The sequence below is a fragment of the Hippocampus bargibanti genome, linkage group LG13, assembly GCF_051943395.1.
Source record: "Hippocampus bargibanti isolate YZ-2025 linkage group LG13, ASM5194339v1, whole genome shotgun sequence".
Taxonomy (NCBI): domain Eukaryota; kingdom Metazoa; phylum Chordata; class Actinopteri; order Syngnathiformes; family Syngnathidae; genus Hippocampus; species Hippocampus bargibanti.
In genome coordinates, this window is record NC_142746.1 from 3,331,615 (window position 1) to 3,358,588 (window position 26,974).

General features: G+C 42.5%; 1 protein-coding gene and 1 long non-coding RNA gene across 3 annotated transcripts in view; one reads left to right on the forward strand and one right to left on the reverse strand.

Moving 5' to 3' along the window:
- Positions 1-149: 149 nt before the first annotated feature.
- Positions 150-11,043, reverse strand: LOC148889044 (uncharacterized). 2 transcript variants are annotated; one of them, XR_016116820.1, is made up of 3 exons: positions 10,600-11,043; positions 756-893; positions 150-659 (listed from the first exon to the last, which is right to left on the reverse strand). It is a non-coding gene; the product is annotated as an uncharacterized LOC148889044 (long non-coding RNA). The 2 variants fall into 2 exon arrangements; XR_016116819.1 differs by lacking the exon at positions 10,600-11,043 and adding an exon at positions 4,218-5,128.
- The window catches only part of hectd2 (HECT domain containing 2), a 45,790-nt gene continuing 28,927 nt past the window's right edge, over positions 10,112-26,974 (forward strand). The window contains exons 1-9 of the mRNA XM_089011413.1: positions 10,112-10,484; positions 15,117-15,240; positions 16,797-16,935; positions 21,347-21,449; positions 21,528-21,617; positions 22,478-22,542; positions 23,092-23,137; positions 24,263-24,372; positions 24,450-24,598. Coding sequence (XP_088867539.1) covers positions 10,434-10,484; positions 15,117-15,240; positions 16,797-16,935; positions 21,347-21,449; positions 21,528-21,617; positions 22,478-22,542; positions 23,092-23,137; positions 24,263-24,372; positions 24,450-24,598 — 877 coding nt within the window. The 5' untranslated portion in view covers positions 10,112-10,433. The remainder of the gene's footprint in view (positions 10,485-15,116; positions 15,241-16,796; positions 16,936-21,346; positions 21,450-21,527; positions 21,618-22,477; positions 22,543-23,091; positions 23,138-24,262; positions 24,373-24,449; positions 24,599-26,974) is intronic.

A 26,974-nucleotide genomic window follows, 5' to 3' on the forward strand; every position in this document is an offset into this window, starting at 1 on the left:
AAAATCTCTTGGTAAATGTACGAAGAAGATTTGGTGAGGAAAATTAGCATTTCCTGTTTGGAGATCAAAAGGAGGATTAGCCTTGATTAGAGAAATTTACATTTCACAGTAGCAAAGTGATGATAGGAAGAGGAAAGGAAAGGAAGAAGTAGAAAAACAAAATAGAGGAGCTGCTGTAAAGGCAGCCACACTTGCGGCGCCATCTTGAAGTCAAAAACAAGAACAACAAAAAGCTAAATATCAAATAACACAATCATTTAGTTTTAAGCAATTTCTGCACCCGCTTTGTTGTATGAAGCAGTCCTAGATGAGACAATCGAAGCTGCATTTTCACCGGTGGATCAGACCCATCACGGTGGAATGTGCATGTCTGCTACAAGCTAAATGTTGAAAGCAAACACGAAACTGTAGCATCCGTTGTTGAAAATCAGAATCAGAATCATCTTTATTGCCAAGTATGTAGAACACACAAGGAATTTGTTTCCGGTAGAACACGCTGCACTAGTATCGTCGTCAAAAAAAAAAAAAAAACTGGTAAGTGGCACTATACAGTTCCATTTTGGCTACTGTTGAAAAGATGTAAATCCGCTTCAATTCCAAGCCGCGGCCGTTCCACACAAGGATCGGGATTCTGCGCTGACGCTCCTTTCTTTAATCATCTGTTATTGCAGTCGTTTGAAAACCAGAGCATAGTTGGTCAGAGGTTATTTCGATATGAATGGCCGTTTACTTGTGATCGGGAAAAGTCAAACCACCTGCGGCCATCTTGCATGACGAGAACCTTATTGATCATCTCTTTGCCTGTGGATTCTTGTGGTCTTGTGACCTCGAGTAGACCTCTCAAGCGTCACACTGTGCGTGTGAAAGAATTCCATCGGGCGCATTCGAGGAACCTGTCGAGAATGTCAAGCAGTAAAACCGGTAGCTCGGCGTCGCTGACATGTGAACATGCCATATGACTTGTCTGCAGGTCAAAAGGTCATTCCGTGGCTGTGCGCGTGCTGTGCTTTACATTCCAGGAGATGACAACGGTTATTGGAGACGAGAACGTCAGCTTGGTGAGCTGAGCTTGGTGACATCATGGTGGCAGGTGCCTGGCGTGCTGCCAAAATCATGCAGACCGCACTATGGCCACCTGTCAAATGTCTCAAGAATTGAGCGAGTATTTTTCACATTATATTTACCTCATGGGAGGCATTGAGCAACGAAACATGTGAGTACAGTAAATGCAACAAGTCATTTTCAAATCTGAAATCAAAAATAATGACTATTGTGGTTTTCATACGACAAGTTGAAATTTTGGTTCAAACTTCAGCAAGCATCGTCCAATTTCATGGGACAATTTGAAAATGTGGTTCGGATTTTAGCAAGCATAAAATTTCACAAGTTGGATTTACTTTCGCGGGCCCAATAAAATGACGTGGCAGGCCAGATTTGGCCCCAGGGCCTTAACTTTGAAACCTCTTATGTAAGGGATTAGCCAGCTCGCTAAATAGAAAGAGAACTAGCTAGCTAGCTCGACGAATAAGCATGGCATTTGACATGCTCGATTTGCTTTCGCAGGCCGAATAAAATGACGTGGCGGGCCAGATTTGGCCCCCGGGCCTTAACTTTGAAACCTCTTATGTAAGGGATTAGCCAGCTCGCTAAATAGAAAGAGAACTAGCTAGCTAGCTCGACGAATAAGCATGGCATTTGACATGCTCGATTTGCTTTCGCAGGCCGAATAAAATGACGTGGCGGGCCAGATTTGGCTCCCGTGCCTGGACTATGTTGCTTATGATGTAAGGGATTAGCCATATTGCTGAATAGAAAGAAAGCTAGCTAGCTCAATAGATGAGCATGGCATTTGAAATGCTTGATTTGCCCTCACGGGCCGAATAAAATACAGGGTGGGTTAGATTTGGCCCCCGGGCCTTTACTTTGAAACTTGTGATGTAAAGGATTAGCCATCTTGCTGAATAGAAAGAGAGCTAGCTAGCTAGCTCGATAGATGAACAAGGCACTTGACATGCTTGATTTGCTTTCGCGGGCTGAATTAAATGATGTGGCGGGCCAGATTTGGCCCCCGGGCCTTGACTTTGACACCTGTGATGTAAGAGATTCGCCATCTTGCTGAATATAAAGAGCGAGCTAACTAGCTAGCTCAATAGATGAGCATGGCACTTGACATGCTTGATTTGCTTTCGCGGGCCAAATAAAATGACGGGGTGGGCCCGGTTTCGCCCCCGGGCCTTGACTTTGACACCTGTGATATAAGGGATTGGCCATCTAGCTTAATAGAAAGAGAGCTAGCTAGCTGGCTAGCTTGATGAATGATCATGGCACTTGACATGCGTGATTTGCTTTTGCGGGCCGAATGAAATGATGTGGTGGGCCAGTTTTGGCCTTGACTTTGACACCTATTTGAAATAAATAATTACTGTGATATGTAAGCACTTGCTATAATAAGTAAAGGTTAGGAATGGTCATTGTCACCAATAAAAAACATTAAAAAGTCCAAAGTAATATCAGGCCATGTGATCTGTACTCAATAAAACGACTTCCAAATAAAAGCCGCAATCGTAACCCTCAGGCGACTTGTCACTTCACAAGATAAATGCGGCCTGGGCGCCTTGACTTCACGGCGTTGACACCCGGCGGGGTAACGTGAACTAAGCGTCTCTTTTTCCGAACGGCTGCTCATCAATCACCGGTGTCCTGCGCTATAGCTCATTTAGCGATGACATGCTAACTGGGGTTAAGTCCATTTGAGGACATTTGTTTGTCACTTTGGGTATCAAGCGCTTGTGTCAGGCGGCCACGTGGTTGCCGTGTCTGCTTCTGTGTTCTGAGGTTTTTGCCTCACTGCGTGGAGTTGGCGTGTTCCTGGCTCGTTATAAACGTCTTAGCATGTTCGGTTCAAGACTAATAATTTGTGAATTGGGTCATTGGGAGGGGCAATGTGAGTAGGAACCTCATCTCATCATAAACACATAAGTAAATACATAATGTCCACCGTAAATACATAATGTCCACCGTCCTTCCCGGCTTCTTTGCAAACAGCAGCAGGTCAGTAGTGAATGAGTTAAAATGTTACCTATATATGTATATGTACAACTCGAAAAGTTGTACGTCAAGACGTGTTTTCCATGTAAATGGCCTAATCCGTTCCAAACCCTACCAAAATTCAGTCCTATTTTTTTTTCTAAATCATGCACAACTGTCCATGTTTTTATCTTCGTGTTGTGTTTATTATTTTCCTTTGCGTTGACAATTATGTGAAGCGTTTTGTTACAGCTGCAGCTGTTGTTAAAGCGCTAAAGTAGGATCCATTGTATTGTATTCACTATATGGCTATCTAGCTGGCTATATATTAGCTATCTAGTTGGCTATTAGCTATCTATCTGGCTAGCTATTAGCTATATTTTATAGTTTTGAAAGGTTCTTAGAAATGAAATATATTATTTATTATTGTTATGTATTTGCTATGTATTCACTATCTAATTAGCTGGCTATCTAGCTCGCTATCTATTAGCTGTCTAGCTAAATGGATAGCTAGCTATTAGCTGTATATTAGCTAGCTAGCTTTCTCTCTATTTGAGTTACTTCCGGGTTGAGTGAACGCTGGCGCGTGTGGCTGCCGCTGCTCACCCACAGAAAAGCTGACCCTGTGACTATAAAGTGACCTTGAGAGTTTTGAAAGGCACTTGAAATGAAATGGATTATTAATGTCAGTGACTGGCAACCTGTCCGTAGTTTGTCTTTATATATATATTCTGACATTGTGAAATCTGTCAGATTCTGACGCAGGTCACGTGCCACACGTGTCCATAGCAGCGAACTAGTGATGGGAATTCCGGCTCTTTTAAGAGAGTCGGTTCTTTTGGCTCGGCACACTAAAGAGATAAGGCTCTTTTGGCTCCCAAATGGCCCCTCAGTTTTTTTCCAGGTTTTTTTGTTGTTGCTTAAATTAATTAACTACCAAAAATCATGTAAAATTATGTGAAAAGCGAATTACTAAAAAAATACACCATATCAAATATTTGTAGTTATATTGCTTTATTTATTTATGCACAGAGTTAGTGGATGCTAACTTTTACTTTCCCTGTAGTTACTCTGGTCTGATGATCAGCTGTCACTTATTTGCGTTTCATATTAATAATGCTATAATCCCAACTAGTAAAATTGATAATAATTGAATAATAACAGCATAATGTGATATTTGTCCACTGTACCTGTCTACACTGATCTCCAGTGACCTGCTCAAATGGCTCCAAAAAGAAAAAAAAGTCGGCTCCTGTTTCCGGCTCCTTGTTAGGGATCTCTATTCGTTCACTTCAGAGATCCAGCTGTAAGAACCGGCTCGTTCGCGAACGACACATCACTCCAGCGAACGCCTGAATGCCACTTATGTCCACAGATGGCGGAAAAGTCATCTGTTGCGCAACTTGCACTTTATCGCGAAGCTACCGGGTGACTTCCTGATGTTTACCTAATTTGATCACCCCTTGACGTAAACTCATCCAAACAAGTCACAAAGACTGGAACTGGGAAGGACCTGTTCTGGGTCATTTCCATACATAAGGCAGCAACTTTTCATCAGACACCGAAAAACTAAGGTTTTGCATACACAAGCTCAGATGGGAGTTAATAATGGCGAAATGGCGCCCTCCACTGTCGCCATACACGCGCCTCAAATTTACACGTCATCAGCGTTGCATAAGAATGACGTTAATTGGAAACAATATTTCGTCTTACAAACGTCAAAATTTTCATTTTTTAAAAATGTGACATCAACTTGTGTATTTTATTTTTTGTATTTTATATGTGTGCACATATGTTAATGTGTGTGTGCTGTAACTCCAAGGAAACGATACCGAAGACGTAACGAAGTATGACGAGTCAATGACATTAGCTACTACCATGACGTCACTTTCCATCAGGGCTTTCAAATTAAAAAGGGTCCAGGATTAAGACAAAAGCTTCAATATTATTTTCCATTAATAATGGTAATTGATTCGTTGATTGTGATTTTTTTTAATTCACATATACAAATCATGATATTATTAGGATAATTATTTACTTTTGGATGGACTTTTTTTATACATCGGAGTGTCGTGTACACTTTTTTAAATGGCAGACAGGTGCCAGCCTACCCAAAATAAATAAATTAACCAATTATTTCTTTGTGTCAATTATTTCTTTGTGTCAATATAACTTAAATGAACAAATATGTCAAATAATGACTTTCTAATATTTCTCTTTCACTGTTTTAGTGATCGTGTCATATGTCAATCAAAATTAAGCGTACTGTATGAATAAACAGCGTTCATTGATTTTTAGTTTTCCAATGAATGTATTCAGAAATTGTTTACTGCATTAACAAGAAGACAAGAAGCTTGTAGTTGACATGCACATTCCACCATGATGTCCCTGATCCACTGGTGGAAAGACGCTTTGATTCTCTCCTCTTTCATCTAGAACTGTTTCATGTCATCACAAAGATTCCAGAAATAGTGTTCTATGCTGTCATATTATTTGTTATTTAGTTTTTTTTTTGTTCTTTTGACTTCAAGACGGCGCCGCGAGACAAGCTCATGTATTTCGTTTTTCTACTTTCATTCCTTTCATCACTTTGCTGCAATTTCTCCACTGTGAGACTAATAAAGGCATATCCAATCCAATCCAATCCAAGACAAACATTTCCCCATCCCCTTTCAAATTGCTGCTGTGGACTGCAAATTTCCCCATTGTGGACGAATAAAGGTTTTCTGATTTTGAATATTTTGATTGCTCTCCAAAAATATGCCGATAAAATATTATCAAATACTATACGGAAATACGTGATAAATTAGATGTACAACATTTCCCCCCTAATAAGAGATGCCAGTTGTTTACGGGGGTGACGTCACGAATCACATGATTTTTCTCGCTGGTAGGCAAAAACAACAATGGAGAGTATGGACAAAGCGAATTACTGTAGCATGAAATCTGAACAATACTCCGATTATGTGCGAAAGCTACCGTTAGAAGTCTGAGGGCGATACTTTGAGAAGCTGAGATATTGTGACGGTACTTGTAAATTGCTGGATCCTTTCAATTTGAAGAATGGATGGGTTGACGATCCATCATTGTTTCACATTTCACATCATTCGATCCACATTACTTTCACTGATATATTTATTTTTACCTCGTCGATACTCCCGGACAATTCACTCACGATAGTTTGAAGGCATATTAGTCCCTCAAAGCTTATGAATACGTAGAAAGATGACACGTGTATCCAGTTTTATTACAATGTTGAACAGTCGCCGTATTGTTTTTTGGAGACAGTTGTAGTGTCTGTTGACATTCTGAATCATATTTAATCATTAGAACATTTGTAACAGAACATACTATGTCAGTTGTGTTAAGTAATTAAACCAACTTGGGATGCAAATTTGAAAGAGCACAGCATATTGTCATAATAATGTAGCTACAAGGGGGCACAAGCCAGTGTCTTATTGTGCCGGTCCCAAGCCGGATAAATACAGAGGGTTGTGTCAGGAAGGGCATCCGACGTAAAATAGATTACCAAAACAAATATGCGAATCAAACCTCTGAATCCCATACCGGATCGGTCGAGGCCCGGCTTAACAACGGCCGCCATTGGTACTGTTGACCTTCATTCAGGGTGCCAGAGGAAAATTGACTACTGTTGGTCGAAGAAGGAGAGGAGAGGACAGAGGTGTGCCCGGAGGAAAAGAGAGAAATGGTACGCCAAGAGTATAGAACTAAGAGTAGGAACTTTGAATGTAGGAACAATGACAGGTAAAGGTCGAGAGCTGGTTGACATGTTGCAGAGAAGGAAGGTAGACATACTGTGTGTCCAGGAGACCAGGTGGAAAGGGAGTAAGGCTAGAAGCTTAGGGTTTAAGTTGTTCTATCATGGTGAAGACAGAAAGAGAAATGGAGTTGGGGTTATCTTAAAAGAGGAGTTTGTTAGGAATGTCTTAGAAGTAAAAAGAGTATCAGATAGAATGATCGGTCTGAAGCTAGAAATTGAAGGTGTGATGTTCAATGTTGTTTGTGGGTATGCCCCACAAGTAGGATGTGAGCTGGCGGAGAAGGAGAATTTTTGGTTGGACTTTGATGAAGTCATACAGAACATCCAGAGAAGTGAGAGGGTTGTAATTGGTGGAGACTTCAATGGACATGTTGGCGCAGGACACAAAGATGATGAGGAGGTGATGGGCAGGTTTGGACTCCAGATGAGGAACGCTGAAGGACAGATAGTGGTTGACTTTGCTAAGAGAATGGAAATGGCTATTGTGAATACTTTCTTTCAGAAGAGACAGGAACATAGGGTGACCTATAAGAGTAGAGGCAGAAGTACACAGGTAGACTACATTTTGTGTCAACGGTGCCATCTAAAGGAAATCAGTGACTGCAAAGTAGTGGTTGGTGAGAGTGTAGCCAGACAGCATAGGTTGGTGGTGTGTAGGATGATGCTGGCAGTGAGGAAGATGAAGAAACCAAAGGCTGAAGCGATGACAAAATGGTGGAAGTTGAAAAAGGAAGAGTGTTGCATGACATTTAGGAAGGAGGTAAAACAAGCACTGGGTGGGTAGGAGGTCGTTCCAGATGACTGGCAAACTACAGTGAACATAATCAGAGACACAGGTCGGAAAGTACTTGGTGTATCGAGTGGAAGAAAGATAGATAAGGAGACTTGGTGGTGGAATGGGGAGGTGCAGGAGTGTATACAGAGAAAGAGGTTAGCAAAGAAGAAGTGGGACAGTGAGAGGACGGACGAGAGTAGACAGCAGTACAAGGAGATGCAGCGCATGGTTAAAGTAAAGGTGGCAAAGGCCAAACAAGAGGCCTATGATGACTTATATGCTCGGCTGGACAGCAAGGAAGGTGAGACTGATCTTTACAGGCTGGCGAGACAGAGAGACAAAGATGGTAAGGACCTGCAGCAGGTTCGGGTGATTAAGGATAGAGATGGCAATGTATTAACAGGTGCCAGTAGTGTGATGGCAAGATGCGAAGAGTACTTTGAAGAATTAATGAATGAGGAAAATGAGAAGCAACAAAGAGTAGAAGACGTGACTGTTGTGGACCAAGACGTAGCAAGCAATAGCAAGGATGAAGTGAGGAGGGCGCTGAAGAGGATGAAGGGGGGAAAGGTACTCGGGCCTGATGATTTACCAATCGAGATATGGAAGTGTCTTGGAGAGGTGGCGGTGGTGTTCCTCACTGGGTTATTCAACAAGATCTTAGATGGTGAACAGATGCCTGAAGAATCGAGACGAAGTGTACTCGTGCCCATTTTTAAGAAGAAAGGAGATGTGCAGAGTTGTACTAACTACAGAGGAATAAAGTTGATGAGCCTTACAATGAAACTCTGGGAACAAGTAGTTGAAGCTAGACTAAGAGCAGAAGTGAATATTTCTGAGTAGCAGTATGGCTTCATGCCAAAAAAAGAGTACGACAGATGCAGTGTTTGCTTTAAGAATGCTGATAGAGAAGTACAGAGAAGGTCAGAAGGAATTGCATTGTGTCTTTGTAGATCTGGAGAAAGCGTATGACAGGGTGCCCAGAGAAGAGCTGTGGCATTGCATGAGGAAGTCTGGAGTGACGGAAAAGTATGTCAGAGCGGTGCAAGACATGCATCATGACTGTAAGAGGTGAGGTGTGAGGTGTGCTGTCGGTATGACTGAGGAATTCAAGGTGGAGGTGGGACTCCACCAGGGGTCAGCTCTGAGCCCCTTCTTGTTTGCTATGGTGGGTGACAGGCTGATAGACGATGTTAGACAAGAATCTCCTTGGACCATGATGTTTGCAGATGACATTGTGATCTGTAGCGAGAACAGGGAACAGGTGGCGGAGAAATTAGAGATGTGGAGATATGCCCTGGAAAGGAGAGGAATGAAGATCAGTCGCAGCAAGACGGAATATATGTGTGTTAATGAGAGGGATCCAAGTGCAAGAGTGATGCTACAGGGAGAAGAGATAAAGAAGGTGGAGGATTTTGAGTACTTGGGGTCAAGTGTCCAGAGCAATGGAGAGTGTGGAAAAGAGGTGAAGAAGCGTGTCCAGGCAGGCTGGAGCGACTGGAGAAAAATGTCAGGTGTGATGTGTGATGGAAGGGTTTAGGATGAAAGGGAAAGTGTATAAAACAGTGGTGAGACCAGCCATGACGTTTGGACTGGAGACAGTGCCACTGAAGAAAAGACAGGAAGCAGAGCTGGAGGTAGCAGAGCTGAAGATGTTGAGGTTTTCTTTAGGAGTGACCAGATTGGATAGGATCAGGAATGAGTACATTAGAGGGACAACTCACATTAGAGGCTTTGGAGAGAAAGTCAGAGAGGCCAGACTGAGATGGTTTGGACATGTCCAGAGGAGAGAGAGTGACTATATCGGGAGAAGGATGCTGAGCCTTGAACTGCCTGGCAGGAAACTGAGAGGAAGACCGAAGAGGAGGTTTATGGATGTGGTCAAAGAGGACATGAAGGTAGCTGGTGTGAGAGAAGAGGATGCACAAAACTGGGATAGATGGAGGACATTGACTCAATGTGGCGACCCCTGAGGGGAAAAGCCGAAAGGAAAAGAAGAAAAAGACAGCATATTGTCATAATATTGTCAAACTGAGGCACAAGGATCCTTGCTGACGTCTGCCCGTCATCTTCCCGATGCTGTGCTTGCTAATACCTTTTCTTTGAATTATCAGGAGGTAACATGGCTGAAGTTTTATACAACCACACACGATATCACTGTTGTACTAAAATGGAGGACTTTGATAATGTAAACCGTAAATGAAACACATAAGCTTACAAAACAATGATAGCCCTCGCTAACAACTGTTGTGTTGGTAGGCATTCTGCCGACCGGAAGCTCGCGGCCGATCGCTGGCATCTCCTATTTCCAGATTACATTATTTGCAATGAATATCTTTTTTAAAAAAATAGATGATTAAAAAATACATGTTGAATGTGCATGTATTATAATTTATTTTATTTGGACAATTTTAATTTCAATCTGAATAGATTTTTGAAGGAGTTAAGGAGTTTGGTTGGTCACGTGAAGCGCCACCACCGCAACTAGAGTCCTCCCTCAAATCCAACTTTAGGCTCCTCCCATTTCCTCGACATGGCGGCAGCCATCCACAGCCGTCTTTTGGTTACTCTGCTTACTAATGGCGTGTAACCAACAAAAGACTCGTTTATGTGTCTTCCTGTCGCTGTTTTCTTTACTTTGACTTCGTTTTTTTTTTGTTTCTGACCGGACATGAAGAAGCTTCCGTATTGTCTGTGCGCGCGCACGCGTGGACGCGCGCGCGACAACTACGACGCGGCGGTGTCGGCGACATCGGCGGAGAGAAGACAACAATGAGCACTCGGGCCACTTTACCAACACTTTAGGAGACTTTTGGACGCCAGCGACAGCGGGGCGACAATTGACGAAGGATGGACGGATTGAAGAGTAGAGAGCGAGACAGGCTGCCCCCCATTTCCAGCGTAAGAAAACGCGCTCACCACCAAAACCGCTGCTGCTGCTGCTAATATGCACCTCAGTTCTTCTCAAAGCGATCAACTAAGCAAACCAAAGCGTAATATTTTATTGAAAAATTACCCGCGACTTCAGATCGTCGTTTCCAACCTCCCTGGTGGATTGTCTTGATTTGTGTTGCTGCCAAACGAGAACGTTCAACTACTGGTTCCCTCGGGACAAAAAAAATCGTGTTTGTCATCGCGAACGTTGGCAGGCCATTAATTCGGGATGTGAGAGATTTTTCAATAATAATTAATCACACATTTTGTAATTCCATCTTAAAGTGCATTTAAATAGCTTTCAAATGATGTATTTAGATTATTGTTCTATGACAAATTATAAGGAAATAATTGTTTTTTTCATTTTTCAGAAAACCTTTACATTATTTTCGAAATATGAGGGGATTTTCTGCCTGTAATTACACAGTTAAAACAATGAAAATCTGTGACCGAACATCTGAACACGGTCACTATTTTAGTTATTTAAGTTATTAATTGGAATGATTTAGCGATCATTTAGATGTACAGTAAAGTCTCGTTATATCGATATTCTCGGGAGTCGGAAAAAATATCAATATAACCGGACTATCTATATATCCGATCCTGTGGCATGTAAATTTTCTCCTTGCGTTCATAGAAATAGTATCGTAATAAGCAGTACTATCGATATAACCGATATCGATATCACGAGACTTTACTGTATTTATATTACATCATCTGGATTCTTCAATAATTGATGCCTAAAGGGAAATATAAGCGAATGGCTGTCACTGAATACTAGGAAAGAAAGTTTTGAGCTCTAGAAATATATATGCTAATGCTTATTTTTGCTTGAAACCTGGCAGTTATGGAGAAAAACATATTCTACCACTTTTATGAGTTATTAAAATACAACTTACTCACCTTTATGAACTGTAGTGTTGGCAAAAAGAGCGTAAACTTCAATCATATTTTTCCGCCATTTTTCGTCGTATTCGGAAATTTCAAGAACCAGCATGGAGGGAAACGTGTAATATGTCATCATGAATTGCATAGCTTGGAAAATCCCACGAAAAACAATTACATTCTTCACGAAAATGCAATGATATACGACTGCGAGTATATAGTGCGCTCGGTACACTGGACAGAAACAATCGCGGTGGATTATAGGTCACTGTAGCGTACCTACATTAATCATTTCGAGATCTTGTTTATCATATATTTGTACACATTTGTGCCTCAGCAGAAAACCTCTCACATTTAAATCCGCCTCTGTGAAAGCAGTTTGATTATTTTCAAACACACACACACACACCCCAAAAAAGCAAAAAAAAACTGCTTTTATTTTGGAGGACAAGCTTGATATCCTTTTTTTTACTTGTTAGTGAAAATTGTGACATGCATTTAATCTATTCTTTATCATCGGTGAATAATTAAATGAGTGCTGTACTGATGAGCTGAGAGGAGCTGAGTTATATCAACAAGTCTGTCAGTCTTCTACTGCCTCCTGTGGCCATACAGAGCAGCTGCACCACAGCCATTCAGTTGGTGTGGTTCAGTTATGATTTCATTATCTCATTTTTTCCATTTAACTCATTCGCTGCCAGACATGTGCAAAAATGTGTCCACTCCAGTGCCAGGATTTTTGTCATTGTCACTTGAATTATAGGACCCACAGAATATTGAGTGTTAGAATGACATAAACATTCAATGCAGCGTAAAAAAATCTTAGACTCTCTTCTTTTCAGCAGAAAAAAAAGTTAATTCCGAAATGATAGGGGTCAGGAGTTATCTGAGCTTGAAATCAACCACTGTCCAAAATACAATGCAATAAATACATATTAGTTTATATAGTGGTTTAACACCAGCTGAAGCTGGAACAAAGCGCTTACATGGAGGGGAAATGCTGTACCAAAAAAATATTGGAGAGGCCAGGGCCAGCGCTTTATCGGCACCCAGGCATGAAAAAAACAAAACCTGAACAAATTCGGGAATGGCGCTCTATGTCATATTTTCAATTCCTGAATGAATTCCAATTGCAGTGAATAAGTTAATCAGAATCAGAATCATCTTTATTGCCAAGTATGTAGAACACACAAGGAATTTGTTTCCGGTAGAACACGCTGCACTAGTATCATCGTCAAAAAAACTGCTAAGTGGCACTATACAGTTCCATTTTGGCTACTGTTGAAAGAGTTCAAAGAGTTCAAAGAGTTAATGGCTTGGGGGAAGAAGCTGTTTAAATGTCTGCTGGATTTGGTGCGCATGGATCGGTAGCTGGAAAAGGTGGTGGGCAGGGTGCGGAGGGTCCAGTAGAATTTTCTGCGCCCTAGTTTGGATTCTTGCAGTGTGCAAGTCCTCGAGAGGCCAAAATAGAAGGTACGCTAATATTTTAGCAAGAACGAGTGTGGAAGTGATTTTAACTCGGAGTCGTTAAGTTGACTTATTGCTGGATCCTGTTTTGTGTGTTTTTTTGTTTTTTTCATAAAAAAGTTAAGAATAAATAAAAGTTTTTCATAAAAAAAGTTTCATAAATTAAAAGTTAAAGGGCAACCGACGTCACTTTTTTGTTTTTTAACTGACATGAGAAAAACGTTTTATAGCATCTAAAATACCCAAAACACGCAGTATGATATTTTTATTCAAATGCAAAACACCAATAAAAATGACTTAAAGTGTCCAAAATCTGCAAAAAAATTGAGCTTGCTGGAGAATCAAAACAATGGCTTCAGATTCGGATAATATGCTTTCTTGTTACACATCCAGTTATGAATATGATTCAAATAGTTCTGAAGAGGAAAACATACATGTTTGCAATCGATTAAATAATTTATTCCGTGTCATTTTGAGGCAAACGGGCGGGGGGGAATGTCTCACCCAAAAAGAGGCAAGAAAATGGCCACCGAGCTGTGAGGAATGAATCAGCCCATTTCCACAGGCTGATAAATTCGTTCCATGGAGCTTGGACTCCCTCTGCTGGCGGCTTTTGGATGTAACACACGGTTTTCAAAAAAAAAAAGTACAGCAAAATACATTGACGTGATGGAAAGACGCTACAATGCGTCTTTTTTCGGTCAGGAGGCGGTCCTTTTCTGACGTCATGTGAGGACTCGTCACCAACTCAAAAACAAGACTTCCTGAATGTTCAGAGCGAGTGTTAAAACGTAAAATATAGCTATATGCGATGGAATCTTTTTAAAATACGCCCGGTAGAAGTCATTTGAAGCCATTTTACAAATTATGGACACAACTTGTCCGGAGACGTCGGTTGTCCTTTAAATGTCGGTCTATGCTAATGTTTTTTCGTCAATGGATGCTGCAGTTTTGTGTTTGTTTTCAACATTTAGCTTAGCAGATGTGCATCTTTTCCGACATTACATCACAACATGTTGAATGAAAGCCTAGCTAGCTATCTGCTAGCTGTCTATTAGCCTAGCTAGCTTTCTATCCGAGTTACTTAGCTATCGAATTGCTGGCTAGCTTTCTGAGTTACTTCCGGGTTGAGGGAAGGCCTGACTAGCTATCTGTTAGCTATCTATTAGCTAGCTAGCTTTCTATCCGAGTTACTTAGCTATCTATTCGCTGTCTATTAGCTTGCTAGCTTTCTATATGAGTTACTTCCGGGTTGAGTGAAGACCTCGCTAGCTATCTGTTAGCTATCTATTAGCTATCTAGCTTTCTAGCCGAGTTACTTAGCTATCGAATTGCTAGCTAGCTTTCTCTCTGAATTACTTCTGGGAATCCTTTTAACTCATTCAATGCCAGACAATGTGCAAAAATGTGTATCTATTTAGCTATTAGCTATCTATCTGGCTAGCTGGCTAGCTATTAGCTATATATTAGCTAGCTTTCTACCTATTTGAGATACTTGCGGGTTGAGTGAATGCTAGCGCGTGTGGGTGCCGCTGCTCACCCACAGAAAAACTTATCCTGTGACTGTAAAGTGACCTGGAGAGTTTTGAAAGGTGCTTAGAAATGAAATTTATTATTATTATTATTATTATTATAATTCTTGGCTATTGTGCGCGTCGCGCAATTTTCAAATCCTTTTCGCAATTGATGAAGCAAGCAGGCCTGCTTATTTTGAAATGTGATTGACATCTAGCGCTTTTGTCAGTTATTGTTGTTGTAGTTAGCCACGCGGCCGATGGCGTGTTCAAGAAAGGCCCCAAAAGACGCTTACATAAGAGACGCAACTTGCATAACTTGGGGCAGTGGGATGATGTCACCAGCTGGGGTGGCGGGCATATGCGATGATGTCACGGCACTTGTGTCAACACTTGGGAATGCGCGCATGACACATGCACAAACCCACGTGAGCGTTTTTCTCCGTCTGGAAATGTCATACGGCCGTCGTACGTGCATCTCGTTGGGGAGGATGGAACCCCTCTGAAGAAGGTTCCAGATGTTTTACAGTGAGTGTAGCGCGTCCGCTGTCGGCGCTAGCTCTTCTGAGATAGCACGTGAGCGGATGAAGATTGCCGCTAATTCAAATTTTGACTAACGAAGCAAAAAAAGTCAAGACAAGAATGTGGCAGCTCATTAATGCAAACATACAACACTGATGAGGAGGAGGAAGATGTCATATATCATGATATTGATGATGTCATTTTGCGGCAGGTCCCGGCACGCAAATCCAAGCCTCCGCTGCCATCTCTGGGGAGCCTCATCAACACTCTGAACCACAGAAGGGCTCGGTTCAGGGACGGCAACATGGCCGCCGCGCCGCGAGGCTTCAAGCACGGTCAGTGTTTGTTTCATGCAAATCGCAAAGTTAGCGTAATCATCATCTGTCGCCGGGGAGACCGTCGTCGCGGCAACAGATGACGCATCAACTCGGCGAGGCATCAAAGCGCTGAAAGCGAAAACATCAAAGATGGCCGCTGAGGAGGACGAGGGGATGAGGTCGCAAGTGGCGAATGAAGCGATTGAATAACAATGAGCACAACAAAATTTCTGACATAACCACAAAATGGAGGAACAATAATCCAGACAATAACAAATGATACGTTAATAACAGAAAGAAAGAACAGTTAAAATACTGCAGAGAAATTATTTGTGTGTTCTACATACTTGGCCAATAAATCTGAATCTGACTCTGATTCTGAATCTTATTCTGATTCATACTTGGCCAATAAATCTGAATTAACTCTGACTCTGATTCTGACTCAGACTCTGATTCATACTTGGCCAATAAATCTGAATCTGACTCTGACTTTGAATCTGATTCTGACTGTGAATCTGACTGATTCATACTTGGCCAATAAATCTGAATCTAACTGTGACTCTGACTTTGAATCTGGTTCTGAATGTGAATCTGACTCTGATTCATACTGGGCCAATAAATCTGATTCAAAATCTGACTCTGATTTGTACTTGGCCAAGAAATCTGAATCTGACTCTAATTCTGAATCTGACTCAGACTCTGATTCATATTTGGCCAATAAATCTGAATCTGAATCTAACTCTGACTGAATCTGACTTTGATCCATACTTAGCCAATAAGTCTGAATCTGACTCTGAGTCTGAAAAGGAGTCAAACTAAACGAAGGCGACGACAGCTGTGCTGTGTGAAGCTGACTATTTGTTCAAGGGTTGCCATGGCGATAGATGTCACTGTCAGCTGACTTCAGCACCGGCTCGATCGCCTCCTGGGGCCCGTCGCGCGACAACAACCCAACCGTCAAGCGTCGGATTTAAATGACCAACAAAATCCATTCACAAATTCATTAATCATTCATTAATCATTCATTAATCATTCATTAATCATTATTATTATTATTATTATTATTATTATTATTATTATTATTATTATTATTATGTATCATTTTACTTATGGTTTTATTGTTATGTGCTTTGTTTTATTGTTTTTATTGTAAAGTGTCCTTGGGTGTTTTGAAAGGCGCTTGAAATAAAATGTATTATTATTATTATTAAAAAATCATAAACAAAGTCCCACATCAGAAGTGGCTTTATTTTTTTAACCCCCGCCCCAACTTTCCCACTCCCCAGAAATGCGCTGGAGAATGTTCGCCGTTTGTCTTTTGCTCTCCAGCGGCCTGTAATGCACCTGGAGCGTTACCATAACAACACAAACAAAGGGCCTAATTATAAAACGGACAGTGCGTGTGTGCGTGTGCACTGTTGAAGCAATCAAATAAATTGATATTGATCGCGATATAAATCAATATTGTATTGATCAAGTTGATATAATTTATAATTTCACCTCCCAAATATATTTAACAAAGATGTCTTCTGCTGTTTTGTGGGTGTGCGGGTGTTTGCGTCGGTGCGCTTCAGTGTGCGAGCTACCACCTATCGGCACCTTCGCCCGTCTGAAGCAGCGGGCGTCCATCGATACTCTGCCCCCAGAGGTCAAAGCGCCATTCCCGTGTGACCCGGTCATCCCGCTGCGCACTAAGACCACCAAAGACTTTCTGTGAGATGACTCACACACACACACACACACACACACACACACACACACACACACACACACACACACACACACACACACACACACACACACACACACACACACACACACGCACACATGCACACACACACACATACACCCACACACTCCTGGAATGATCCAAGATGGAGCCGCAAATGGCAGCCTCGGTCACACGCTCCCTAGTATTGTTCCTGGTTTTGTCATTTTCATTTGTTTTTTGCGACTCAATTACACGAGGGAAGAGTTACTGAGCATTGGAGAATCCACTCGTGGACTATTTTTACCGACACACCAAAATCTACAAGGTTTTTCAGGGCTGCTCGCGAGCGGCGTAGCAGCTCTGTACGGAGCTTTGAGACGCCGGCGTAAGAGGGGGAAGAGAGCCGGCGTGCTCGTCAAGCTACGGCAGCGTAGCTTCTTCTTCTCACAAAGACCAATAAAACATTTGCACGCTCTGCTGCGCTGTGCTTCACTGAGACCTGGCTCAGTGACCGCCACCCGGATCCCGCGCTACACCTACCCGGATTCCGTCTCCTAAGAGCCGACCGTGACACGGAGCAATCTGGGAAATCCAAAGGTGGTGGAATATGCTTCTACATCAACGAAGAATGGTGCACCGATATCACGATGCTCGACGCACACTGCAGCCCTGGCTTGGAATCACTCTCTCAACTGCAAGCCATTCTACTCGCCACGTGAGTTCGCTTCCTTTATTCTCGTCGCCGTGTACATCGCGCCACAAGCTAATGCTAACGCGTGTATACAAACGCTAGCGGACCATGTAAACCAACTCGAACTAAAATATCCAGAGTCACCCCTGATCATTTTGGGCGATTTTAATCAAACACGTCTAAACCGTGAACTTCCCAAATATAAGCAGCATATTGACTGTTTCACCAGAGAAGGAAACATTCTAGATCACTGTTACACAGCACTCAAAGGCGCATACTGGTCTGTTGCGCATGCAGCATTGGGTCTTTCTGACCACTATTTAATCCACCTAATTCCCACATACAGACAGAAACTCAAATTTGTAAAACCGGTAGTCAAGACAGTTAAAAAATGGACAGATGAAGCAAAGTTAGCGCTACAAGAATGCTTAGACTGCACTGATTGGAGCGTCTTTGAAACTTCAACGGGCACATTGGATGAATACACAGACACTGTAACATCATACATTAGTTTCTGTGAGGACATGTGTGTACCAACAAAGTCATTCCGCTCATTCAACAACAACAAGCCATGGTTCACTCCCAAACTCAGGCAGCTTAGGAAAGAGAAAGTCCGTATTTAGAAGTAGCGATCGAGCGCTTTACAAACTCGCCCGAAACAGATTGACAAAGGAAATTAACATCGCAAAGAAAAGTTATGCGGAGTTTGTTAAAAACAGTTCTCCGCTCACGACTCTGCATCGGTGTGGAATGGCCTAAAAGCAATAACAAATTATCGTTTACCATCACCCCAAGCAGTGTACGACAATGGTCTGGCTGATGGTCAATACATTCTTTTGCCGATTTGAAAAGGGAACCCCCATTTCCCTCATATGCCCACCATTACCAGAAACTACCATATCTCCGCCCTCTGCCCTACAGATCCATGACCTGGATGTGAGACGGCTCTTCAAGCAGCAGAGGATCAAGAAAGCTGCGGGACCTGACAGAGTGTCCCCCTCCTGCCTGAAAGTCTGCGCTGACCAGCTGGCTCCGGTCTTCACACAGATCCTTGGAGCAGTGTGAAGTCCCATCCTGCTTCAAACAGTCTACTATCGTCCCAGTTCCAAAGAAACCAGCACTCTCGGGATTGAACGACTACAGACCTGTTGCTCTGACGTCTGTGGTCATGAAGTCCTTTGAACGCCTCGTGCTGAACCACCTGAAGAACATCACCGGACCTCTGCTAGATCCTCTTCAGTTTGCCTACCGGGCAAACAGGTCTGTGGAGGATGCAGTCAACATCGGACTGCACCACCACCTCGACAACACAGGAACCTACGCAAGGATCCTGTTTGTGGACTACAGCTCTGCGTTCAATACCATCATCCCAGAACTCCTCATCCCCAAACTTCTCCAGCTTGGTGTGTCCCCCACCATCTGCCAGTGGACCCTCAGCTTCCTGACAGGACGGACACAACAGGTCAGACTGGGAAATATATCATCCACAACACGAACCACGAGCACTGGAGCCCCGCAGGGATGCGTCCTCTCTCCATTGCTCTTCTCTCTCTACACAAACGACTGCACCTCAACGCACCCAGCTGTCAAATTCATAAAGTTCGCAGACGACACCACGGTCATCGGTCTCATCAAAGACGGCGACGAGTCTGCGTACCGACAAGTGGAGCAGCTGGAGCTCTGGTGCAGCCGTCACAACATGGAGTTGAACACACTCAAGACAGTAGAGATGATCGTGGACTTCAGGAAACATCCGTCACCACAGCTACCCCTCACACTATCCAACTGCCTTGTGTCAACCGTTGAGACCTTCAAGTTCCTGGGAATCACAGTCTCCCAGGACATGAAGTGGGAGGTCAGCACCAACTCTATCCTGAAAAAGGCCCAACAGAGAATTTACTTCCTGAGGCTGCTAAAGAAGCATTGCCTGCCACAGGAGGTGCTGCAACATTTCTACATGGCTGTCATCGAATCCATCCTGTGTTCTTCCATCACCGTTTGGTTCGGGGCCGCCACAAAAATGGACAAAATCCGACTTCAACGGACAGTTAGGACGGCGGAAAAAATCATTGGTACCACCCTACCCACTCTCGAGGACTTGCACACTGCAAGAATCCAAACTAGGGTGTGGAAAATCATACTGGACCCTCCGCACCCTGCCCACCACCTTTTCCAGCTACTCCCCTCAGGCAGGCGCTACCCATCCATGCGCACCAAATCCAGCAGACATTTAAACAGCTTCTTTCCCCCAAGCCATTAACTCTTTGAACAGTAGCCCAAATTGAACTGTATAGAGCCTCTTTGCAATTTTTTGATGATTACTAGTGCAGCGTGTTCGACCGGAAACAAATTCCTTGTGTGTTCTACATACTTGGCAATAAAGATGATTCTGATTCTGTTTCAATGGTTTTGTGAGCTCTGGATAACTCCAGATAAGGAGTGAGGACCACCGTTGCTGATAAGTTTAGATAACTAGTGTTACATTTGAAGACTAAATGTCACCCCATTTCCCATTTCAACTTCTTTAAAAACACAGAAATAAAAAGTGGGCTTGAAACTGAAATAACAGCAGGGGTGAGGTGAATTTGGTTAAAATATTGTTTTACTTTTTGTGGTCTGCACTCTTTCCTCTCATTAACCACACACACACACACAGTGAGTAAAAAGTGTGTGTATCCAAGTGAAATGAAATTACACACCAAAAAATAATTGTGGGTGAATTTGTGAGCACCTTTCTAAATATAGACCCTGTAGAAGCCTTTAGAATGGAAAAACTTGTGAGGACCAGCCAGAAGGTCCTCACTTGTCAAAAATGTCCTCACTACGTATGGTATAAAACAGGGATCGGGAACCTTTTTGACGAAGAGAGCCATAAAAGTAAAATATTTAGAAATGTTTTTCAGTGAGAGCCACAACACGTTCGCGCGCGCGGGCACACACGCTCACGCGGGCACACACACTCACGCGCGGCTACTTTTCAACACAAAGTCAGAATGTATTATTTAAAATAACTTTGTGATAGTACTCACCGTTAACATGAATGGTTTTCCGTTCCTCATGATTGGTAAAAATCCAGCCAAACGATTGAAATGAAAGTCAAATTGCCAGGGTCCATAGGCGAAGTTACTGCTAGCTAGCCTGCGCACGGCTCATTAGCTTCCACACTTGCTATGCAACATACTTCTCACAGAAGTATGTTGATGCTAAACATTAACATGGGGCTTGTTAAAATGTCACTGACATTCGACTGTTTCATCGATGGTATTGTTTCATTGCAAATTTGAATCAGAACCTTTTCTCTCCACAACGGCGAATCCTCCGGTGCATTGAAGCTGAAGTGTACTTAGTTTTTACTCGTTAGCCTAATTTAAAGGGCCATTTACCTATTTCAACTGACGGTCAGTATCATCCAATAAAGATTGCGCTTTCCGCCAACCTAGGTCAGTGTCATCCAATCAAATTTGTGCTTTCCGCCAACTGCAGCCCCAATAGAAAATGAACAGAAAAAAAGCGAGAATATGTATTTAGATTTATCGGCGAGCCATATGCAATCATCAAAAGCCATAGGTTCCCGACCCCTGGTATAAAATGTTAGTGGTCCTCACAAGACTAGTTATATATACACACACACACACACACACACACACACACACACACACACACACACACACCAACGTTATTGTGAGCTTAATTGACGTGTGTGTTTGTGTGTGTGTCATCAGCGAGGAAACAGAGCATGCCACCCTATCGGGCGACTGGCGTGAGCTTCGAGATTTCTACCTGACGACCTTTGACTCTTTCATTGAACTGAACGCAGCCTTCAAGGTAACTCCGCCCCCTCGCACCACAAACACACACAATTACTTCCTGTTTACTCACCTTCAAGCCCCTCCCCCTTTTTAGCGGGAAGCCAACGCCTCCTTTGACACCATCGAAGACTCGGGAGTCAACGCCAAGTTCATCAACGCCGTCTACGACTCGCTACTTCAAACCGTCAGTCATCTCGCGCCCGTCATTTCCTGTCATTTGTCATCATGTATATTAAAGGACAACCAACGTCACTTTTTTTGTTTTTTAACTGACACCAGAAAAACGTTTTATAGCATCTAAAATACCCAAAACACGCAGTATGACATTTTTAGTCAAATGCAAAACATCAATAAAAATGACTGAAAGTGTCCAAAATCTGCAAAAAATTGATCTGCGAATTGGGCATTTTCAGAAAGTCCCGCCCCCAGTTCGTGACGTCACGCCAAGACGTCTTGTATTGCTAGTGAATCAAAACAATGGCTTCAGATTCGGAGAATATGCTTTCTTGTTCCACATCCAGTTATGAATATGATTCAAATAGTTCTGAAGAGGAAAGCATACATGTTTGCAATCGATTAAAGAATTTATTTGTGCAATTTTGAGGCAACATTGGGGAAAATCTCTCACCCAAAATAAGAGGAACAAAATGCCGACATCCTGTGGCCACAGGCTGATAAATTCCTTATATGACGCTTGGACGCCCTCTTCTGGCTTTCTGGTGGCTTTTGGGTGCAACATGAGGTCCCCAGACCAAACAAGTACAGCAAAATACATTGACGTGATGTAAGGACCGCTACAACAAGGGGGGTCTTTTAGTGACATCACGTATGGAGTCGTCACCAACTCAAAAACAAGACTTCCTGAATATTCAGCGCGAGTCTTAAAACGTAAAATATAGCTATATGCGGTGGAATCTTTGTAAAATACGCTCAGTAGAAGCCATTTGAAGCCATTTTACAAATTATGGACACAAGTTGTCCGGGGACGTCGGTTATCCTTTAAATTTATTTACGAGTGATCCATACGTCCTTGTGTCTGTGCAGCCTGAGGATATCCAAAAGTCGGTGCTGAAGGGAATCATCAACAGTCTTCTGAGGCAGTGGAAAGGGTGAGAGGACCTCGATAAGGTTATCAGTGGCCATTTATCCATTTGCTATCTATTTGCTATCTGTCTAGCTAGCTAGCTATGTAGCTGGCTATCCATTGGCTATCTATTTGCTATCTGTCTCGCTGGCTAGCTATGTAGCTGACTATTTATCCATTTGCTATCTATTTGCTATCTGTCTAGCTAGCTAGCTATGTAGCTGGCTATTTATCCATTTGCTATATGGATGTATAGCAAGTTAGCCAACTGTCTATCTGGCTATCTATTAGCTATCTGTTAGCTGGCTAGCGTTCTATCCATTTGAGTTACTACCGGGTTGAGTGAACGCTAGCGCATGTGGCTGCCACTGCTCACCCGCTGAAAAAACGATTTTGTGACTGTAAAGTGGCCTTGAGAGTTTTGAAAGGCGCTTAGAAATGAAATGTATTATTATTATTATCAGTGCACAAAGGCAACATCGCCAACTAGTGGCCTGGCATGCACATTGCACGTAAAAAGTATTTTAAGTTTAAAAATTTGGTCTTTGCTGTTGTTTTGAATGTGTATGTTCAGGCCTCGGACTAAAGACGACCTGCGGGCGTACTTCATCCTGGTACAGGTGAGCCGATGATGTCATGGTAATGTTTATCTTATTTTGGTGCGATGTTACCAAGGTCAAGGTTGTCGAAGTGTTGTTTTGTTTTTTTTTTTTGCTGCGGGCCACGTTGTAGTGGTTTCTTCTCGAGAGCCGTTGTGAATTTGGGGAAGCCATACGAATGTTTAATACTGTCCACATATTACATATAAAACGCTCAACAAATTCACTCATTCATTGCCAGACATATGCAAAAAATGTGTCCACTCCAGTGGCAGGGTTTTCGTCATTGCCACTTGACTTCCAGGACCCGCAGAATTTTTTTTTTGAGTTTTCCCAATTTGTGACTGGGTGAATGCGGGTATTGATGTTTATCGATTTTCAAGGTGGTGATGGACCTCCCCAAAAAAGCAGGCAGGCAGGAGGGAGGAGGGGGTGTAGTATTTGACAAATTGTATGAAATAGAGTTAACAGGAAAAAAAAAAAAAAAAGGTCCAAAGTAACAAACAAAACCATGACTAAAACACGAATGGTCAACATTGCAAACCTAACAAGACGAAACAAACCTGGCGGGGTGAAACAAACAATGACCCAATCCTGGATGGTCATTCTGGGAATCCTTTTAACTCATTCAATGCCAGACGATGTGCAAAAATGTGTATCTAGTTAGCTATTAGCTATCTATCTGGCTAGCTATTAGCTATATATTAGCTAGCTTTCTACCTATTTGAGTTACTTCTGGGTTGAGTGAATGCTGGCGCGTGTGGCTGCCATTGCTCACCCACAGAAAAATGTATCCTGTGACTGTAAAGTGACCTTGAGTTTTGAAAGGCGCTTCGAAATGAAATTGATTATTATTATTATTATTATTATTATTACACACCTGTGCCAGGGTTTTTGTCATTTTCACTCAAATTGCAGGACCTACAGAATATTGAGTTTTAGGACTACAAAACATTCAATTCAGGGTAAGAAACCTCAGACTTCTTTCATCAGAAAAAATTTTTAATTCTTAAAGGACAACCAACGTCTCCGGACAAGTTGTGTCCATAATTTGTAAAATGGCTTCAAATGACTTCTACTGGGCGTACTCGGGCCTTGTCTTTGACACCTGTGAATTTTGCTTCTCTTTTGACTTTCCGTTTGCAGAACCCACAGTATTCCAGCACCAGCACTTATGTGATCTTCGCTCACCTCTTGAGGCAGATGGCCTCCCTATCCGAAGCCGATCATCACTTCCTGGTTCACTGGCTGAAAAAGTAAATGGACGATACTGACAGTGTGACGACGGCGATCCGGATGACGTGACGTTGAAGCTAGCGCGTGTGCGTCACAGGTTGTCTGGCCGGCGATTTCGGCAGCCGGTGGAGCGCCTCTTGCAGTTCATCTCCACTCGGCTTTTTCCCGCCGAGCCCGACGAGCTCCCGCCTGCCTCCAAGTGCGCCTGGTGGATCCCGTCAGCCACTAAAGTGCTCGCTCTGTTCAGTGAGTCCGTGTCTAATTCTTTTTTTTTTGGTGGGCCTTATAATGCGGGAATTATGGTACAGTGATACCTTGGTTTACGAACCCCTTGGCTTACGAACGTTTCGGTTTATGAGCGTTAAATTTATAAAAAATTTACCTTGGCATCCAAACTATTTTTTGGGATACACACGGAGCTACCACAATGAGTGATGTGTCGTTCGCGAACGAGCCCGTTCTCCTAACAAGAAAATGGCAGCCAACTCAATTTTGTCCTCTATTCCCCGCCCCCAGTTGTCGGTTAAAGCCACGTGATTGATCAAGAATGCAGCAGTGTGGGGGGAGGGGGGGGGGTTACAGAGGGGGGAGAGAGAGAGAGAGAGAGAGAGAGAGTGAGGCCATTCTCCAAAAAAAAGAAAATGGCAGCCGACTTTTTTTTTGTCCTCAATTCCCCGCCCCCAGTCTTCGGTTAAAGCCACGTGATTGGTCAAGAACGCAGCAGTGAGGGGGGGGGGGGGTTAAACATTAAAGAGACAGGCAGATGACGAGAGTGAGAAAATTGATAGAAATCAGTGAAATTTTGACTCGTTTCAACTTTGGTAGTTCAAAGGCAGAGTGTAGACTGCAAGGTTAAAATATCCCATCAGGCTCCACAAATAACCCGTACAAGCCATCTGTACACTGGATGCAAAAAGCTATCAACCCAGCTAAACAGAACACAATTTTTGAGGAACTAGGTAAAATTATTGCAGAGAAAGCACCTACAAAGGATCATTCCTCAAGATGGTGAAAGAAGAAGGCTACGTTCCTCATCAAATGTTTAATGCTGATGAAACCGGCCACTCCATTCCATCAAGCCATCAACGATCATCACAAAGGTAAATAAAAAATGACTTTATTATAAAGTACAGTTTATTTATTTAATTATAATACCATAGCACATTTATTATACATAGAATAAGGTATTTTGTGTAGTTTTAAGGCTTAGAAAATTAGAAAGTAGGAAATTATGTTTTATGGGGACCTGGGAACGGATTATTCTCATTTTAATAGTTTCCTATGGGTAATCAATTTTTGGGATACACACTTTTCGCCTTACACATTCTGTCTGGGAGCCAATGGAGTTCGTAAGGTATCACTGTAATTGAAATTAACAGCGGGGGACATTTTAACTCTGCAAACCAAAAACAATGTTTTTTTTTTATTTTAATTTTTTGTCTGTGTAAGCTCTCAGTCGTACAGGAGTGGTCCATAGATGAGAAGGTTTCTTCGGTCGTCATCTGTACTTTTTTGAAGGTGTCGGACGTTTTGCTTCTTATCTAAGAGGCTTCGTCAGTGAACTAAAATTTTTAGCTGGTAGTTTTGGCCCGATAGTGAGACCTCAACTTACGAACTTAATTAGTTCCCAGACAGAGTGTGTAAGGCGAAAAGTGTGTATCTCAAAAAAAAAAATCCGATAGGAAACCATTAAAATGGGAATAATCCGTTCCTGGGTTTCCATGAAATATAGTTTTTAACTAAATAAGCCTTAAAACTACACACAACATACCTTATTCTATGTATAATAAATGTGCTATTGTGTTGTAATGAAAGAAATACACTGCATTATCATAAAGTCACAAAGAGAGGCACATTACATGAGGACTGTAATTAAAGAAATAAACTGTGCTGTAAAATAGTTTTTTTTCAACTTCTTCGATTGCCAGAGACCGTCGCTTTGAGAGCACGGAAACACCTTTTGCAACAGACGCACCTTTGATGGCTTCTGTGTTCCGGAGAATGGGAGCAATGGTTGACTTAGCATAGCCGTGCTCGGCCACTAAATCACAACGCACACCTTGTTCGTGTTTTTCAATTATCTCCTTCTCAGCGAAGGTGATTTTGTTTTGTGTCTTCCTGGGCTGAACACGAGCCTGTGGTGGTTTTTTTTTTTCGGACCCATCATAGTAAAATTATCAGCAAAAAGCTCCAAGTAGGCGATCGACGTGTGCATTCAATGAGAGGGGGTGTGCAAAGTAGCGCCGGCTGGAGCGCTGTTCGGTCATGTGCTTCCGCCGAAGATCACTCTGCCAGCCGTAGTGGGTGTGTATTATGAAAATAGTGCTTATTATAAGCTTTAATTTTCATAAATTAGAGGTTCTTTAGACGAAAGGTTTGTAAGATAATGTGTTTGTAAGTTGAGGTCTCACTGTATATATATATCCCTACTGTCTAGACGTGGCGGTGCCAGACTGCTATGATTGGTCCCTGCGGTCAGGTTGGGGGGAGCAGAGGACTACTCTCTGCGGCTACACTGATTACTTCTATTGTCCTGACTGATTACTTTTATTGTCCTGGCTGAGTATGGGGTTTACGACTGGCCTGATTGCACCATTTGCCCTGGTATCACCTCATCACCAT